The sequence below is a fragment of the Piliocolobus tephrosceles genome, chromosome 21, assembly GCF_002776525.5.
Source record: "Piliocolobus tephrosceles isolate RC106 chromosome 21, ASM277652v3, whole genome shotgun sequence".
In the NCBI taxonomy this organism is placed as follows: domain Eukaryota; kingdom Metazoa; phylum Chordata; class Mammalia; order Primates; family Cercopithecidae; genus Piliocolobus; species Piliocolobus tephrosceles.
In genome coordinates, this window is record NC_045454.1 from 22,676,679 (window position 1) to 22,696,287 (window position 19,609).

Here is a 19,609-nt window from a genome sequence, read left to right on the forward strand (position 1 = left end):
GCCTGTAATCTCAGCTACTCAGGAAGCTGAGGCAGGAGAATCACTTGAACCCAGGAGGCAAAGACTGCAGTGAGCCGAGATCCCGCAACTGCACTCCAGCCTGGGCGACAGAGCGAGACTCCATCTCAAAAAAAAAAAAGAGTGAACAACTGATAAATGACTATAAACAAAAGTTTAACACAATGTGCTTGGACAGCTTGCACCCCAATTTCAACAGCAATGCAAGCAAGGTTAAATTTTAGCAGATGTACATCCATTCCTATCAGCAAGGCTGTGCGCATTTCAATGTTAAAACCTCTGCTCAAGCAACAGGTGAGTGGTTTTCACTTACAACCTGGATAACATTCTAACACCAGAATAATGTTTGTGAAGTACACTTGCAGCTACCTGTTCAACGAACATTATTATATACTTTCAGGTGCAGATTCCTGATCTAGGGGATAGAAATTCAGCAATGAACAAGATTAACTTTTTTTCATGGTAGAATGGCTCTTTACTGCTGAACAGAGTCTTAACAAACAATTTGAAGGTATTAAGCTGAGATTCTCTTTTATTAATAAAGTTATCCTAAAAACTGTTTAATAACTCATGGGTATAAAAATTTCCAGTAAGGCCGGGTGCGGTGGCTCACGCCTGTAATCCCAAACTTTGGGAGGCTGAGGCGGGTGAATCACGAGGTCAGGAGATCGAGACCATCCTGGCTGACACGGTGAAACCCTCTCTCTACTAAAAATACAAAAAATTAGCCAGGCGTGGTGGCAGGTACCTGTGGTCCCAGCTACTCGGGAGGCTGAGGCAGAAGAATGGCATGAACCCGGGAGGTGGAGGTTGCAGTGAGATGAGATTGCGCCACTGCACTCCAGCCTGGGTGACAGAGCGAGACTCAAAAAAAAAAAAAAAAGTTTCCAGTATTTCCTCAAGTACATGACTAATGAAAGTTACCTTACAGAAATCCTTTGTACAACCCCCCCCCACCCAACTATAATTTCAAAGCTCTGACAGTCACTCCCAACAATGGCATGTTAACACTTCCTAAAATTAATGCCTTGCCAACTAGTGAGTGCAAAAATAGTAGACAGCCCCTAACTTTAAAAGGTTCCACCTATGATTTTTCAACTTTGCAACAGGTTTATTGAGGTTATATTAAAATGCATTTTTGTCTGGGCGTGGAGGCTCACACATGACTGACACTTTGGGAGGCCAAGGTAGGTGGATCACCCAAAGTCAGGAGTTCGAGACCAGCCTGGCCAACATGGTGAAACCCTGTATCTACTAAAATACAAATATTAGCTGGGCGTGGTGGCAGGTGCCTGTAATCCCAGCCATTCGAGAGGCTGAGCAGGAGAATCGCTTGAACCCAGGAGGCAGAAGTTGCAGTTGCACTGCATTCCAGTCTGGGCAACAAGAGCGAAACTCCACCTCAAAAAACAAAAAAATGCATTTTTGACTTAACGGTATTTTTTATTTATGATGAGTTTATCGGGAAGTACACTGAGAAGCACCTGTATCTCACTGTAGCCTTATACTTAATTTTCCAAGTAAGTCTTATGATTAAAACATAACTTAATTTGCTTATTGCCTATTTAGGTTTCTCTTTGAGTGAAAAATGCTGCTCATATTAATTTTGCCAGATTATCTTTGTGTGTGACAGTCTCACTGTCCCTTAAGGCTGGAGTGCACTGGTGTGATCACAGCTCACTGCAGCCTCAACCTCCCTAGGCTCAAGTGATCCTCTCACCTCAGCCCCCCAAGTAGCTGGGACCACAGGCAATGTGCACCATGCATGGCTAATTTTTAAATTTTTTGTAGTGATGGGGTCTCACTATGTTGCCCACACTGCTCTCCAACTGCTGGGCTCAAGCAATCCTCCTGCCTTGGCCTCCTAAAGGGCTGAGATTACAGGTGTGTGTCATTGCACCCAGCCACATTTTTTTTTTTTTTTTTTTTTGGTCTTTTTCTGAGACACAGTCTCCCTCTGTCCCTCAGGCTGGAGTGCAGTAGCACGATCTCCACTCACTTCAACCTCCGCCTCCCAGGTTCAAGTGGCTCTCACGGCTCAGCCTCCCAAGTAGCTGGGACTACACGTGTGTGCCACCACACCCCGCTAAGTTTTGTATTTTTAGTAGAGACAGGGTTTCGCCATGTTGCGCAGGTGGTTCTTGAACTCCTGGCCTCAAGTGATCCACCCACCTCAGCCTCCCAAAGAAAAAAAAGTTTGCTAAATAAATGAAGTTTCCAAGTGTGGTTTTTGTGAATACACATCAAGCTGACACTGTTACGTATACTTTTCTGAGTGCAAAAATTAAAGACAATGTTTGCTGAAAGTTTCTAAAAAATATCCCTTTATCAGGTTGAGGACATTCTCATTTTAGTAAGAAGGTTTTACTTCTGTTTTAGTAGAAACTTTCCTCAAGAAAGGCTGTTTGCTAAATGTTACCAAATGTTTTTTCTACATCTATGAAAACTATATAGTTTCTCTTTAATTTCCTAATGAGCGAATGACATTTACAGATTTTCTAATTGAAACCATGCTTGTATTCCTGAATAAACACATTTGGTCAAGATATACGTTTTATTTTATATGATTCTAGATCCATATACTTTTTTCTTTTTTTTTTTGAGATGGAGTCTCGCTCTGTTGCCCAGGCTGGAGTGCAGTGGGGCGATCTCGGCTCACTGCAGTCTCCACCTCCCAGCTTCAAGCGATTCAGCCTCCCAAGCAGCTGGGATTACAGGTTTACACCTGGGATTACACCACACCCAGCTAATTTTGTTTTTTTTTTTGTATTTTTTAGTAGAGACGGAGTTTCACCGTGTTAGCCAGGATGGTCTCGATCTCCTGACCTCGTGATCCGCCCGTCTCGGCCTCCCAAAGTGCTGGGATTACAGGCTTGAGCCACCGCGCCTGGCCTAATTTTGTATTTTTAATAGAGATGGGATTTCGTCATGTTGGCCAAGCTGGTCTTGAACTCCTGACCTCAGGTGATCCACCCGCCTCAGCTTCCAAGTGCTGGGATTACAGGCATAATCCACTGCGCCCGTCACCAGGATATGCTAATATTTTACATAGGGTTTTTGTATCTATTTATGTGTGAGACTAACAATTTTTTCTTATGCCATAATAGCCTTGACAGGTTTTGCTATCAAAGACATTGCTAGCCTCATAACACAAGCTAAGTAGTATTCTCTTTTAAAGACTTCTCAAGGAGAGTTTAGCTAATATTGTAAGACATTCCTTGCAAGTTTGGTGAAATGAATCTGTAAAAATAACATAGGTTTGGTGCATTATTTAGAAGAAATAAACTACTTATGTTTCTCTAAGGTACAGTGCTAAATTCAGGCACTGTATTTTCTTTTTAGTCAGTTGTTTTCTTTGAAACATCGTCTCACACTGTCCCCCAGGCTGGAGTGCAGTGGCCCAATTTCCACCCACTGGGTTCAAGTGGTTCTCATGGTTCAGTCTCCCAAGTAGCTGGGACGACAGGTGCCCACCACCATGCCTGGCTAATGTTTGTATTTATAGTAGACACAGGGTTTCGTCATGTTGGCCAGGCTGTTCTCGAACTCCTGGCCTCAAGTGATCCACCTACCTCAGCCTCCCAAAGTGCTGGGATTGCAGGCCCGAGCCACCGCACCGCACACTTACTACATTTCTAAAAATATATTTACCCAGACCATTTAAATTTTTTATGTACTAGCATGGTCTTATTATCATCCTTTTTTTTTTCTTATAACTTACTTAATCTGTGCTATGTTCCCCGTTTAGTTCTCACTTACTCCTCTTCTATGTTGTAATCAAGAATGTGCTCTTACTTCAATTAACATTCTTCCTTCTCATTCCTTTTATCTTTCTTTCTTCATTTCAAGACAGGACCTCACTATAACCCGGGCTGCAGTGCACTGGCACAATCTCGGCTCACTGCAGCCTAACCTCCCAGGCTCAACTGATCCTCCTACCTCGGCCTCCCACAGTGCTGGGATTAGAGGCATGAGCCACCATGCCCGCACCCTTCTCATTTCTTAAAGTGTATTCTGTGGTTCACGTTCCAACTTAAGATTCTTAGTAAAGATTTACTAATTAACGTTCAGCCTGTCTTCATGTATGTAAATCTGTAACTTTTTGCCAACCACCACATTCAAGTATGTGGGAGTACAGGCATGCTTGGCTCATTTTTCTACTTTTTTGTAAAGACAGGGTTTTGCAATGTTTCCCAGGCTGGTCTCAAACTCCTGGGCTCAAGGGATCCTCCCATCTCAGCCTCCCACAGTGCTGGGATTAGAGGCATGAGCCACCATGCCCACATCCTTCTCATTTCTTAAAGTGTATTCTGTGGTTCACTTTCCAACTTAAGATTCTTAGTAAAGATTTACTAATTAACTCGTTCAGCCTTTCTTCATGTATGTAAATCTATAACTTTTTGCCAACCACCACATTCAATACATTCTACAAGTTTCAGGTATAGCATTTTCATCATTATCAGTACAGAGTATTTTTAACTTCCATTGTGATGTCTTTTATAACCAATGGGTTATTTTTAAGTATGTGTTCACATTTCCAAATACATAGATTTTTATCGCTTAGTTACATGGCTGTCTCCAATACAAGACTAAGCTTCCTGAACAGGCATGGCCAAATTTATTTATTTATTTATTTATTTTTTAAGACAAATTCTCACTCTGTTGCCAAGCTGGAGTGCAGTGGCGTGATCTCGGCTCATTCCAACCTCTACCTCCTGGGTTCAAGCAAGGTTCCTGCCTCAGCCTCCCGAGCGGCTGGGATTACAGACACCCGCCATCATGTCCAACTAAGTTTTGTATTTTTAGTAGAGATGGGGTTTCGCTATGTTGGCCACGCTGGTCTTGAACTCCTGAGCTCAGGTGATCCGATCACCTCAGTCTCCCAAAGTGTTGGGATTACAGGTGTGAGCCACTGCACCCGGCCAGCTGAATTTTACCTAAGAAATACCGCAAGAAAGCTACTAAAGCATCCCTTCACCATATTTAAACATTGTAAGTTCAATCTCTTCAAGGTAATTAAATAAAAATGACTCCATTTTCCATCCTCAGTACCGAAAAGCATGCCAAGAAATAGATACACTCTTACTTGAACAAGTACTTTGCCCAAACGATGCAATGTATAGGTTCTGAAGGTGTGTTACGAATTGTACAGCCAGGAAAAGTTCTCTGGGTTGGCTTAGGATGACATTCATAACACTCGGTCACACCCTACAAAGTCAGGATATGAGAAAAATCTTTATTCCACGATAGCAGTTTCTCAACATTATAAGGTAATATAAACACTTCATTCATCTATATTCCAACTAGGTTTTATCTTGTCAAGGAAATTTTGAAATATTAGTGACTCCAAAACCCTTACTTTATGATAAACTAACATAGAAGTTAACTGAATCTATCAGTCACAGCTAAGGCTATGCTTGGACTCCCAACTCCTGGCCCAGTGAACATGACTTACAAGCCAAAATAAAAATCACTATACCTGAGTGTCAAATATGAGTTTACCTTGATCGCACTAAACAGAAAAACTACTGGAAAGACAAACAGCAGCTTTCCAACAAATTGTTTCTTAAAGTTGTAAATGTTATTTCAGTATTATTCACAACCATTTCCTTTTTTTTTGTTTTGAGATGGAGTCTTGCTCTGTCACCCAAGCTGCACTGCAGTGGCATGATCTAGGCTCACTGCAAGCTCTGCCTTCCGGGTTCACGCCATTCTCCTGCCTCAGCCTCCCCAGCAGCTGGGACAACAGGCGCACGCTGCCACACCCGGCTAATTTTTTTGTATTTTTAGTAGAGACGGGGTTTCACTGTGTTAGTCAGGATGGTCTCAATCTCCTGACCTCGTGTGATCCACCCGCCTCTGCGTCCCAAAGTGCTGGGATTACAGGTGTGAGCCACCGTGCCCGGCAGCCATTTTCCTTATATTTTTCTTTTTTTTCTTTTTTTGAGCAAAACTAAGTGGGACTGGGGAATATAGCCATATCCTTATCATTTCCTGTAAATTAAGTAAACAAAAGTATTAATTTCAAGATATATCTACCTACACAGAAAAATCTTAGGTATTACTAAACCAAATACTCTTCATTTTATTGATATACGTGAAGAGGAGACGGAGTCTCGCTGTCACCCAGGCTGGAGTACAGTGGCGTGATCTAGGCTCACTGCAACTTGCAGCTCCCAGGTTCAAGTGATTCTCCTGCCTTAGGCTCCCAAAGAGCTGGGATTACAGGCATCTATCATCACCCCCAGCTAATTTTCATATTTTTAGTAGAGACGGGGTTTTTCCATATTGGCCAGGTTGGTCTTGAACTCCTGACTTCATGTGATTCGCCCGCCTCGGTCTCCCAAAGTGCTGGGATTACAGGTGTGAACCACTGAGCCCAGCCCATTTTATTGATATACATTCAAGTTTAAAATTACAATTTAAGGAATTTATGCCTTGGAAGAAGTACATGACACCTGAGACAACTATCAAATGAATCATCTTTCATCATCTAGATATTCCTAACCTCAGTCTTTTCTTTTTTTCTTTTTGTTTGAGACGGAGTTTCGCTCTTGTTGCCCAGGCTGGAGTGCAATGGCATGGTCTTGGCTCACCAAAACCTCCACCTCCTGGGTTCAAGTGATTCTCATGCCTCAGCCTCCCGAGTAGCTGGGATTACAGGCGCACACCACCACAACCGGATAATTTTGTATTTTTAGCAGAGATGAGGTTTCACCATGTTAGCCAGGTTGGCTCGAACTCCTTACCTCAGGTAATCCACCTGTCTTGGCCTCCCAAAGTGCTGGGATTACAGGCGTGAGCCACCACGTCTGGCTAACTTTGTATTTTTAGTAGAGATGGGGTTTCTCTATGTTGGTCAGGCTGGTCTCGAACTCCTGACCTTAGGTTATCCACCTGCCTCTGCCTCCCAAACTGCTGGGATTACAGGTATGAGCCACCGTGCCCAGCCATCTTCAGTCTTAATACATAGGGGTGTGTGGGAATCACAGTAACAAGGATATAAAAAGCAATGTCTGGCCGGGTGTGGTGGCTCATACCTGTAATCCCAGCACTTTGGGAGGCCAAGGCAGGAGGATCACCTGAGGTCAGGAGTTTGAGACCAGCCTGGCTAACATGGCAAAACGTCGTCTCTACCGAAAATGCAAAAATTAGCCAGACTAACTGTTCAAGAACCAAAACTCTCAAACCCTGTTTTAATATAAATTGCAGCCGGGTGCGGTGCCTCACGCCTGTAATCCCAGCACTTTGGGAGGCCAAGACGGGTGGATCACGAGGTCAGGAGATCGAGACCATCCTGGCTAACACGGTGAAATCCCATCTCCACTAAAAAATAGAAAAAACTAGCCGGGCAAGGTGGCGGGCGCCTGTAGTCCCAGCTACTCGGGAGGCTGAGGCAGGAGAATGGTGTAAACCCAGGGGGCGGAGCGTGCAGTGAGCTGAGATCCGGCCACTGTACTCCAGCCTGGGCGACAGAGCGAGACTCCGTCTCAAATAAATAAATACATAAATTTCAGCAGATTTAGAGTTTTCTCCGTAACACCATTTCTGATGCCCTGTCTTCCACCATGCTTTCTTGAGGGCAGCCAAATGGCAAGCAGTCATGAGACTCATATTGCAATGCAGAGAACTTCCGTCTTGATCTGTCAACAGACACTGAAGGCCTCCACTTATTCAACAACTTAATACACACTGACATACACAAGTCTTTTGTAGAATGGTATTGAATAAGGTTCCAAGAATGACATTTAACAGTTAAAACAAATAAAGAATTTCTAACATGAATAAGCTGCCAAAAAAATATTAGACACAACCAGCAAATGTTAGGTACATAACTCTCTTTCTATAGTTTCAAAATGTGGAAAACAACTCTTCAAATGTATCTACAGTATTTGATTTCTTAAAAGAACTGGAAGACAAAATATCTGGACATCAAATGAAGCTGTGTTGAGGTTTTAAAAACTGAGGTATGCACTGGGCACTGTGGCTCACACCTGTAAACCCAGCACTTTGGGAGGCCGAGGCAGGCAGATCACCTGAGGTCGGGAGTTCAAGAGCAGCCTGACCAACATAGAGAAACCCCATCTCTACTAAAAATACAAAATTAGCCGGGCGTGGTGGTGCATGCCTGTAATCCCAGCTACTTGGGAAACTGAAGCAGAAGAATTGCTTGAACCTGGGAGACGGAGGTTGCGGCGAGCCGAGATTGCGCCATTGCACTCCAGCCTAGGCAACAAGAGTGAAACTCCGTCTCAAAACAAACAAACAAACAAAAAATCAATAAATAAATGAACCAAAACTGAGGTATGAGCACACAGGTATTTTGTTCTACTATTCTCTAATTGTATTTAAATGTTTGAAATACTTCACAAATACACCACTAAAAAGTTTTCAAAGTTCCCTTCCACTCTATAAGCCCAGACTCTTTTAGACAATAGAATTTTTTTTTTTGAGATGCAGTTTCGCTCTTGTTGCCCGGGCTGGAGTGCAATGGCGTGATCACGGCTCACTGCAATCTCTGCCTCCTCAATTCAAGTGATTCTCCTGCCTCAGCCTCCCAAGTAGCTGGGATTACAGGTGCACGCCACCACGCCCGGCCGATTTTTGTAATTTTAGTAGAGACAGGGTTTCACCATGTTAGGCAGGCTGATTTCATCGGGTGATTCGCCCGCCTTGGGTTCCCAAAGTGCTGGGATTACAGGCATGAGCCATTGCACCTGGCCTTTCTTTTTTTCTTTTTTTGAGATGGAGTCTCACTCTGTCGCCCAGGCTGGAGTGCAGTGGTGCCATCTTGGCTCACTGTAACCTCCACCTCCCAGGTTCAAGTGATTCTCGTGCTTCAGCCTCCCAACTAGCTGGGATTAAAGGTGCATGTCTCCACACGCAGCTAATTTTTGTATTTTTTGTAGAGACGTGGTTTCACTACATTGGCCAGGCTGGTCTCGAGCTCCTGACCTCAAGTGATCTGCCCGCCTCAGCCTCCTAAAGGGCGGGGATTACAGGCGTGAGCCACCACACCCAGTCGACAAAAAGAAATTTTTGATGCCTGGTATATCATACTAGTCTAAGGATTTTAATACACAAGTTAAACGAAGCAAGATGGCAGAGCTCAAAGATTTCTTCGCCCATAGTCTTTTGGGCACCTTTATAGCATTTTAAGTTTGTTTTCTGAGACAGAGTCTTGATCTGTAGCCCAGGCTGGAGGGCAGTGGTGCAATCTCAGCTCATTGCAACCTCCGCCTCTCAGGTTCAAGTGATTCGCTTGGCTCAGCCTCCCAAGTAGCTGGGATTACAGGCGCCTGCCACTATGTCCCGTTAATTTTTGTGTTTTTAGTAGAGATGGGGTTTTACCATGTTTGCCAGGCTGGTCTCAGACTCCTGACCTCAGGTGATCCACCCACCTTGGCCTCCCAAAGTGCTGAGATTACAGGCGTGAGCCACCGCACCCAGTCGCATCTTAAGTTTTACATGGGCATAAAAGCCCTTACATTTTGGATGTTCACCTGCTCATTTTATATAAATACGAAGTTTATTTTCTACTGCTCCAAGTTCTCAAATAAACATTTGCGAAGTTAAAAAAATACAACTTTTCTTTACCTTTTTGATAGTAGTTACTTGTCCAAGATACCCAGCAGTTCCACTTTCAATAAGAGGAACATCAGCTGCCAGGCACATTCTATTAACATGGTTTCGGGCAGCTGGAAGTAAAAAAACAGTATGAGTTTTTGGGGAAAAAAAAATAGTTATCTTTAATTAGGATGATACAGACCCAAAACTATCTTACTGGCTTCATTTTTTATACAATTTTCTTATAGCTATGGCCAGAAAAATACAACTGTTAATTACAGACATTTAAGAGACATTCACTTAACAAAATATCAAATAGAATTTGTATCACAAATTTTTTTCCAGAAGTACCCACAGAAACATATAATTTTAAAAATCCAAACGGCCATCCTTCTCTTCTGTCGCTGTACCTTACACAAAATACTGTTTCAAGGTGTTCCTTAACTCACCACTATTCTAACATAATTATCAGATAATAAATGATAGAAATGAAGGCAGAATGTGGAATATCAACTTGGAACTATTGAAGTAGTTTAAGGCTAGGAAAAAAAGATGAGTCCGGTTAAAAGAGTAATTTCAGGCCAGGAGCAGTGGCTCATGCCCATAATCTCAGCATTTTGGGAGGCTGAAGTGGGAGGACTGCTTGAAGCCAGGACTTCAAGGCCAGCCTGGGCAACAAAGCAAGACTTCATCTCTACAAAAATAAACAGAAAAAAATTAGCCGGGTGTGGTGGCACATGCCTGCAGAGTAGCTACTGCAGAGGCTGAGGTAAGAGTATCACTTGAGCCCATTTGAAGGCTTCAGTGAGTTATGATTACACCACTGCACTCTAGCCTGGGCAACAGAGAGACCCCCAAGCCTTAAATAACATATAAACATAATTTTGACTTTTCCTTGTTTTTTATTTAGGTATTTCTGGCCCAATTTGTTGCAAACTCACTTGATAGATATACTTTTACATGTGGAAGTAACTGCAGGCAAAGAATATCACCGAAGCATTCCATACCCCACCCTCTAGTCATATTTGTTCTTTCCTTTTTTTTTTTTTTGAGACAGGGTTGCACTCTGTCACCAAGGCTGGAGTGCAGGGGTGTGATCTAGGCTCACTGCAACCTCTGCCTCCTGGGTTCAAGCGATTCTCCCACCTCAGCCTCCGGAGAAGCTGGGACTACAGGCACATGCCACCACACCAATTTTTGTGTTTTTTGGTAGAGATGGGGTTTCACCATGTTGGCCAGGTTGGTTTCAAACTCCTGACCTCAAGTGATCCTCCTGACTTGATCTCTCAAAGTGCTGGGATTACAGGCGTTAGCTACCATGCCGAGCCCCAGTCACACTTTTTGAGAGCTTTTCACTTCACTTCTATTTATACCTTTTGGTAGAAATGCAAAGAATATGAAAGCTAAATTCCCACCTGGAGTAAGTCATTTCTATATAAAACTGCAATCAATGGGCAAGCTTTAAACTCCATCATTTATCTTATGTCTTTTAAGTTCTAAATCACAAGTAAATAGTCTAATAAATATTACATTTGTAAACAAATTTGATATGTGAGAGAGAAAATATTGAGAAATTAAAATAATCTCACCTCTGTTATCTAAAGCATTCATAACCAGTATAAACTGTCGAAAAAATTCCACATTATAGTCAGGGCTACAAAACAAAATTAAAAAATGTCACCAAAATAACTAGCCTTCCACATGATCTTTGCAGTATAATAAACAGTTCTGAAAAAAACATAGTACGTGTAAACAAAACCGATATTAGGATTATATGCCATATAGACACTAAGGTTTGACTCTTCCCAAACATAAGCAGATTTTAAAGAAATTATTTCCCTCAAATTCCTATTCATTTTGGCCAGCTACCTAGGGCACAAGAGAAGGATCTCAAACTGGCAGAAAGATGGTATGACTTCACTAGTCCCACTAGGCCTTCCTTGGGCAGCAAGTGCCTGGGAACACATAAAGAAAACATTCCCAGGATCTGCCTGGCCTCTGACTTCACCTCACATGGTCAGGATCAGGCAGGGTTCAGGCCCCTAGGGTCTCTGCTTTTAGCAGCACTGGGAAAGCAACACAGGGTAAGGAGGTTATAGGGCTATAGGCAGGTTCACAGAGTAAAAAACTAAAAAACAAGCCAGATACAGGCTGGGTGCAGTGGCTCATGCCTGTAATCCCCGCACTTTGGGAGGTCAAGGTGGGCGGATCACCTGAGGTTGGGAGTCTGAGACCAGCCTGGCCAACATGGTGAAACCCGGCTGACTAAAAATACAAAAAATTGGCTGAGTGTGGTGGCGTGCGCCTGTAATCCCAACTACTCAGGAGACGGAGACAGGAGAATCGCTTGAACCCGGGAGGCGGACGTTACAGTGAGCCGAGATCATGCCAGTATACTCCAGCCTGGGCAATAAGAACAAAACTCTGTCTCACATACACAAAAAAAATCTGGAGATACAACTGCCCTGAGAAAGTGTTAAGCACCTCAATTCCAGTACCTCAAACAAGGACTATTTTTAATACTATTTGCTTGTGAGCTAAACAACCACAGACAAAGGACAATTTCAGCCCACAGTTCCTTTGCTCCAATACCTCCAAAATCATGTTTATCTTTACTGAGATAAATAGATTTACGTACTGTCAATATTACTGCCCTACCACAATTCCAAGTGTTGTATTACAGAAGTCACAGTCATAATAAACAGATTTTGGGAGGGAACCTTTTAAACAGAAAAAGGCAAATGCTTTAGAAGTCTGAGTCATCATAAATAAGGATATTTCATAGTTTAAAATACCTTCTTACTTAAGGCAAGCATGTAAGGTCCTTATAAATTTCCAAGTAACTTACTTATTAAAAGTATTAAAATATCTCACCACTTATCTAAATCATTCAAACCATGTATACATGAACTGGTAAAAAGAATGCCACTTTGTGAGCGGAAACTACCACTGTTTAATAATTCTAGAAAAATCATTTTTTTAAAAAAAGCTGAATGACTTTGAGCTCATGTATTTGGCTTACAAAACCCTTATTCTTTACACAACTCTGCAACGTAATCATTAAAGCATACTTCATGATGCTGTCATGGTAGGCAACGATATTAGCTTTCGGGTAAAACTGTAGTACACTTTCCTTGGCAACCTGGAAAAACAAACAACACCGAATTACTACAATATTTCTGTTCCTATCTGAAATCTGCTTCTGGAAGCCACAATGCTGTTATCTACTTACATAGCACCTTACTTATATTAAACACCAAAGAAATCCAAAATTGTGAGCAAACTGCATTAGGATTAAGCTACACTTATAAAATTATATTTTTATACTTCTAAAATAACCGGAGAGCCCCCCCCCACCCATGTACCACCAAACACATTTCTACATGAATGACAAACTTCAGCAAAAATACAACATGACGTAACCAAGTGTCATTCATTCATTCACTTAACAAGTATTTACTGAGCATCTTGCATGTACCAGGAACTATACAATGTACATGTCAAGCAAGAGAGACATTAATCATATAGTAATCCAGATTAAGTTCAACTACAAAATCTGATAAATGCCATGAAAATGACAGGAAAAGGCCAGGCATGGTGGCTCATGCCTGTAATCCCAGCATTTGGGAGGCCAATGTGGGAGGATCCCTTGAAGCCAGGAATTCTAGGATGCTGTGAGCCACAACCGCATCACTGCACTCCAGCTCGGGGCGACAGAGTGAGACCCTATCTCAAAGAAAAAGAAAAGAAAATGATAGGAAAAGTAAAGGTTGTTACGAGAGAAAAACCAAGCTGACTTAGTCTAAAAGGTTTAGGAAAGTACTCCTGGAGAAGGAAGCCAAAATATGAAAGAAGAAAAAGAGAAACGAGTGGGGGTTTGCCAAACAGGTTGGGAGACAGGCAAAGGGAAGAGATGTTTTAAGACTCTGAATCACCAAGGAACATTAAAAAAAAAAAAAAACTAAACAAAGGTCAGGGGAACTGTCTTGTTTCAACTAGGACAGTAGCATAAGGCTACTCTAGCCCCCAAACATAGCAGTAGTCAACCTCTAGGGGGTGTAGAAACACAAGGTGCATCCTAAGTAAACCACCAGCAACTTAAATATAAAGAGGCCATGAAAGTTACACCATTCACAGGATTATTTCCTTTTTAGAACAAAAAATGAGGGCTTATTCTTTAGTCCTTTACTTCATATATCTTTATCCTTCACAATCTCTCAGCTGAAATGAGAGCTTCACCCATTTTTTCCCTTCTATAGGACAGGCAGGATTAATCTGGTATCACAAATAGACGTTCCATCAAATAATTATAGAAATGGTATGAGAAATATAGTTACCTGTGCCTTTGATCTTCCAACATGTTTCTTTTGAAACAAAAACTGTCTGTTGAGGTTGCTGACATCAATAGTATCCAGATCAATCTACAAATGCATAAACCTCAGATAAATGACAAATGTTTAGGTATGTTTGAGCTGTATCACTACTCTCTGCATCTATAATCCAGAACTTTTGACATCTGCTACATTAGTGGAGGAAACGTTTTTTGAATCCGCCATACTAAAACTGTTAAACTGATAAAGAATAATTTAATGCATGTAAGAATCTAGATTTAATGTCAGAGATAACCTTCAAAAATACTTTTGAAAGAATGGCATATTTTGTTTGTTTCATCATCCTGGCAAATGTTTCAGGAAATTCCTTGGATGCCATAAAAATATGTGAATTTATTAAAACTATATGTGCTGTTGAGGTAAACACTAAATATATTAATATATTTCTCTATGCCGGGAGTGGTGGCTCACACCCGTAATCCCAACACTTTGGTAGGATGAAGTGAGAGAATCGCTTGAGCCCAGGCGTTCAAGACCAGCCTAAACAAAATAGTAAGACCCTGGTGGCTACAAGAAATACACGAATTAAAATTAGCTGGGCATGCCTATAGTCACAGCTACTCCGAGGCTGAGGTGGGAGGATCACTGGAGCCTGGGAGGCGGTGGTTGCAGTAAGCCGAGATCAGGCCACTGCACTCCAGCCTGGGTGACAGGGCGAGACCATGTCTCAGAAAACAAAACAAATTCAAGTATTTCTTTCAATCGAATTACTCTTTCAAATACAAAATATTAAAATTAACCGTGTCCTGTTCTTTTTGTTTTTTGAGACAGGGTCTCGCTCTGTTGCCCAGGCTGGAGTGCAGTGGTGCAAACACAGCTCACTGCAGCCTTGACCTCCCAGGCTCAAGCGATCCTGACACAGCCTCCTAGGGAGCTGGGACCACAGGCGCACACCACCACACCCCGCTCATTTTCTTTTCTTGTAGAGACAGCGTTTCTCTGTTGCCCAGGTTGTGTTCTTTTTCTTAAATGATATATGGCAAACGTTTATTGAATTTTTGCTCCCTCCCTTGATTCAAGCCTTCATCCATACACAATTTCATTTACTATTAATTAACCTGAGAAATGTGAAAGGAAACTTTTCCACATGGTTAAAAAAGTGTCATAAGTTTTATCTAATTTTTGGTTAAATACATAATATATAAAGGAAAGAAACAATGATAGAGTAGGCCATCTGTACTTTTTTGTTCATTCCATGTTTCTACTAGCCCTTAAGACGCTTTAACACACCCAAGAGCCAGTAACATCTCCAAACTAAAGTTTGCATTAGTAGAAATAACTTGATTCAAAATAGCACTGGCTTGTCAATGTACACCAATGCAAAGGGCACAATCCTAATGTCTTTAATGAAACAAGCCAGTGTACCGTCTACTGTGAGAGCAATGACAGTCACGCAGCCCGCGGGAGCCCTGCCACTCTCTCCGTGACCCAGGGTAAGTTACTCAACCCCATGGCGTCTCCCTTTCCTCATCTGGTAAAAATAAAGCAGGGTGGAAATAGCGTTTGCACTCCTCGGGTGGTGTGAAGATGGAGCGCGTTCCGTGTGTAAACCTGGTGACCAGCGCTCGGGACGCTTTGGTCGCTATCATCGCCATCCTCCGCCCCGGGTCGTTACTTCGGAGTTAGGAGGGGGACCTCCAAATTAAAGTCACAACATCCGCGAGGGACTCAGTCCTCTCCCGCATCTCCTAACAGCCATGGATTTGTTTTGCAGGGAAGACACGAGGCGGCTTCACGCCCACGAAGCGCCACACATTGGCGACGCTGGGGAGGCGGGGGCCGCGCGGCCTCCTCTGCGTCCGGAGCCGGCCCAGCGAGCGGAGGCCCGCCCCGTGCCCAAAGAACAGTCCCCTCTCGCGGGGGGCCACAACCCGGGCCTCTCGGCCTGCCCCCGCCCCGCAACTCCGGTCCTGGGCTCCGGGCCCTGAGCCTCTGAGCCCCTCGAGCCCCGGAACCCCCGAACTCCAGCCCCCGCACCACAGCCCGCCATTCACCCGCGCGTGCCCGGCCCTCACCAGGTCGATGTGGGAGAAACCGGTGAGCACAAGGTTCTTGAGGAGCTCGCAGCCGATGCCGCCCGCCCCCACCACCAGCACCCGGCCCCCGGCCACCGCCTCAGCCAGCTCCTGGGGCAGCCCCCGCGACAGTGCCATGGCGGGACAACCACGAGCCGCGGCGGAGGCGGAGGCGGGAGAACCAAGCCGCGGCCGGAAGCGGGTGGGGGAAGGGCGGCCCGGTTTCCGCTCCTGCGCACTACGGCCTTCAGCAGACAGGCGGGGCCCAGCGCGCGGGGATGTGCGGCAGCCCGCGGGGGCGGGCCGGCTCTTGCTAAGGGCGGGCGACCTCCCGCTGAGACCGGCGGTGTTATTCCCACACCAGCATAGGCCCGCCATGAAACCTAAAAAGTCCAAGGATCGCCTTCTAGCCTGGGGTTTCAACTCCCAGCCAAGACTTCCTTACAGGTTATTAAACTGATGTCCCTATATGTAAGGAGCTCTTACAAATTAACAAGTGTCACCCTCCAAAAAATATAGGCAAAGGATGCGAACAGGAAACTCACAAAAAATTGGACAATATGATCAATAAGCGTATTAAAATGTAAACCACAAAAGAATCGCTTGAACGCTGGAGGTGGGGGTTGCAGTGAACCAAGATCGTGCCACTGCACTCCAGCCTGGGTAACAGAGCAAGACTCCGTCTCAAAAAACTAAACAAAAAAAATGTAAACCATGCAAAATGGTAAAATTTTCACCCGCCGGGCACGGTGGCTCACGCCTGTAATCCCAGCACTTTGGGAGGCTGAGGCGGGCGGATCACGAGGTCAGGAGTTCGAAGTTGCGAGGTCAGGAGTTCAAAAGCAGCCTGACATGGTGAAACCCCAATCTCTATTAAAAATACAAAAATTAGCCAGGCGTGGTGGTGTGGGCCTGTAATCCCAGTTACTCGGGAGGCTGAGGTAGAGGCAGGTGAATTGTTTGAAACCAGGAGGCAGAGGTTGCAGTGAGCCGAGATCATGCCACTGCACTCCAGCCTGGGCAACAGACTCTGTCTAAAAAAAAAAACCAGCTGGGTGTGATGGCACAAGCCTGTTACTCAGGAGGCTGAGGCAGGAGAATTGCTTGAACCCAGGAGGCGGAGGTCGCACTACTGCACTCGAGCCTGGGCGATAGAGCAAGACTCTGTCTTAAAAAAAAAAAAAAAAAGTTGTTCACCTACTAAACTGGTAGAAAGAAAAAACAAGTAACACTTAACAAGGTATTGAGAAACAAGCACTCCCACACACTCCAGGTAAGGATTCCAAAGCAAAGCTTCTCTAGAAGGTGTGGTGGCTTGTACTTGTAATCCCGGTTACACAGAAGGCTGAGGCAGGAGGATCACATAAGCCTGAGAGGTTGAGGCTGCAGTGAGCTATGACTTTACCACTGCCCTTCAGCCTGAGAGACAGAGCAAGACCCTGTTTCAAAAAAAACAAAACAAAACAAAAAAAACCCTAAAATTGTGCACAACTTTCGACTCATTCATTCCAATTCTAGAAAACTGTCCTGTAGCAGTTATCATTGATTTAAAAAATAAATAAATAAATTTAGCTATAGGGATGGCCATCATGGGAATAAAATTTGGAAAAAACCAAGTGACTAAAAATTGTGTAAAGCTTTTGATGTATATTTTAAAAATACAGCAATTATAAATTATGTTGTGGGAAAAATATTAATGGGAAAATGCTCCAAATATAATGTTAAATATAAGAGACAAGCCCACCCCATGATCACCTGGGCCTCATTATCCTTATCTACACAGGCAGAGCATGTCTGAACATGGCTGGGAGTGTTTTTATACTGCTGTTACGGGGCTGAAGAAGGGAAGGGGTTGATCATGTTAAAAATAAAGAAAAGGGAGACTGGAAGGCAGCTGGATAAAGGGACAGTCTCCAGAACGGAGTAAAGACCCCTTCCTGGGATGCAGCAGGAGGAGAAGGTGGGAGTGGGTGAGGGCGGGGACCTCGGCTGATGAACATGGGCAGGTCTAAACAGCCAGGGTCACAGAGCAAGAACCTCCAGCAGCTAGAGCAGATTCAGTGGCTTGATCAGGTGCCAAAAATAGCATAGGGAGCACTGGAGTGCAGGTGTCAGAGGTGTAAACAAGAGGCAGACCACTGCTCTTGGCTCTTTCGCTGCTCTCCCTCCCCGCTAGAATGCCCACCAGGATGGCTGTGCAGGCAACACCAGCCCTCTGGACTAGAGAGGAGCTACCTTCCTAGCTGCCACTGTGACAGCTGGCCCCGGACCCTGGAAGGGCAGACCAACCCACAGTCAGCAGGTCCTGGCCCAGCCCCAGCCCAGGCACCAGCACCCAAAGGCAAAAAGCCAACTCAGAAAAACAGAGGTTAATAACTTGTGAGTTAAAATAAGGTACATACACACATATTTGAACATAAAAATTGTTTTAATTTATATTAATAAAAGAAAGTGCTCTACTTAAACAATAATTCATCTGGGTCTTCTTGTATAATACAAAATTCTTCCATGGGGGTCTGATGATTTGGGGGCCAGCAACTCTTCTCACATGTGTAAACTAGAACTGTTCCAAATTCCACAGAAAGACCTGAAAAATACAATGTATTCAGGCTTCCAGCAAAAAGAGTTATGAGACTGATGTTACTAAAAGGAGTGATTTTACCTTACAAGCTAAAAAAATAATTAGGTAAAGCAAAAACAGTGCTTACTGCTTTCAGCTTATAACAGAATCACAGTCTATCCTATAATAAGTGAATATTGATAACAAAAAGCAGAATTAATTTAAAGTGGAAGGAAAATGTACTTTAAAAATAAACAAAATTTTAACAAGTCTTCATTACAATTGTCTAGCTATCTGATGTTGAAAATCTATATTAAAATATATCACAGAGCCTTTGGCTAGGTATGGTGGCTCACGCCTGAGTTCCCCGCACTTTGGGAGGCCGACGGGGAAGGACAGCTTGAGCCCAGCCTAGGCAACATAGTGAGACACCTGTCTCTACAAAAAAAAAAAAAGTTAAAGAAAAAAAAAAAATCTCTCTCTCTCTCTCTCATATAGCCTGGTTGACATAGTGAGACTTTACCAAAAAAATAAATAAATTCACTGGGTGTAATGGTGCACACCTGTAGTCCCAGCTACTTAGGAGACTAAGGCAGGAGGATCACTTGAGCCCAGGAGATAAAGGCTGCAATGAGCTATGATTGCACCACCGTACTCTGGCCTGGGTGACAGAGCGAGACCCTGTCTTAAAAAAATAAATAAATAAAATAAAATAAAAATAAAAGAGAAATATATATATCATAGAACACACTAGTGCCAAGAAAGGATAAGGATTCAGGAAAAAAAAAAAAAAACCCTAAGAGTTTATAGAAAATTATGCCATAAAAAAAAGGATACCAAGAAAACATAAGCAATAAGAACACCTGATGATATTAGAACAAAAAAGCAGGAGTCAAAAGAATGACGTAGGCAATGATTTACAGCAGCAAAGGAGAAATACATTGTTTAAAAATGTATGCATCCGGCCGGCCCGGTGGCTCAAGCCTGTAATCCCAGCACTTTGGGAGGCCGAGACGGGCGGATCACGAGGTCAGGAGATCGAGACCATCCTGGCTAAC

The 19,609-nt window shown here is 43.5% G+C and overlaps 2 protein-coding genes across 3 annotated transcripts in view; both read right to left on the reverse strand.

Moving 5' to 3' along the window:
- Positions 1-16,197, reverse strand: part of UBA2 (ubiquitin like modifier activating enzyme 2) — a 43,522-nt gene extending 27,325 nt beyond the window's left edge. For both annotated transcript variants that reach the window (XM_023229041.2, XM_023229040.2), the window contains exons 1-6: positions 15,992-16,197; positions 13,923-14,006; positions 12,657-12,727; positions 11,175-11,239; positions 9,616-9,716; positions 5,105-5,226 (exon numbers count right to left, since the gene is read on the reverse strand). In XM_023229041.2, the coding sequence (XP_023084809.1) occupies positions 5,105-5,226; positions 9,616-9,716; positions 11,175-11,239; positions 12,657-12,727; positions 13,923-14,006; positions 15,992-16,129 (581 nt within the window). In that variant the 5' untranslated portion in view covers positions 16,130-16,197. The remainder of the gene's footprint in view (positions 1-5,104; positions 5,227-9,615; positions 9,717-11,174; positions 11,240-12,656; positions 12,728-13,922; positions 14,007-15,991) is intronic.
- A 2,202-nt stretch (positions 16,198-18,399) lies between these two features.
- Positions 18,400-19,609, reverse strand: part of PDCD2L (programmed cell death 2 like) — a 20,538-nt gene continuing 19,328 nt past the window's right edge. Inside the window, exon 7 of the mRNA XM_023229031.1 lies at positions 18,400-18,578. Within this exon, the coding sequence (XP_023084799.1) occupies positions 18,448-18,578 (131 nt within the window). The 3' untranslated portion in view covers positions 18,400-18,447. The remainder of the gene's footprint in view (positions 18,579-19,609) is intronic.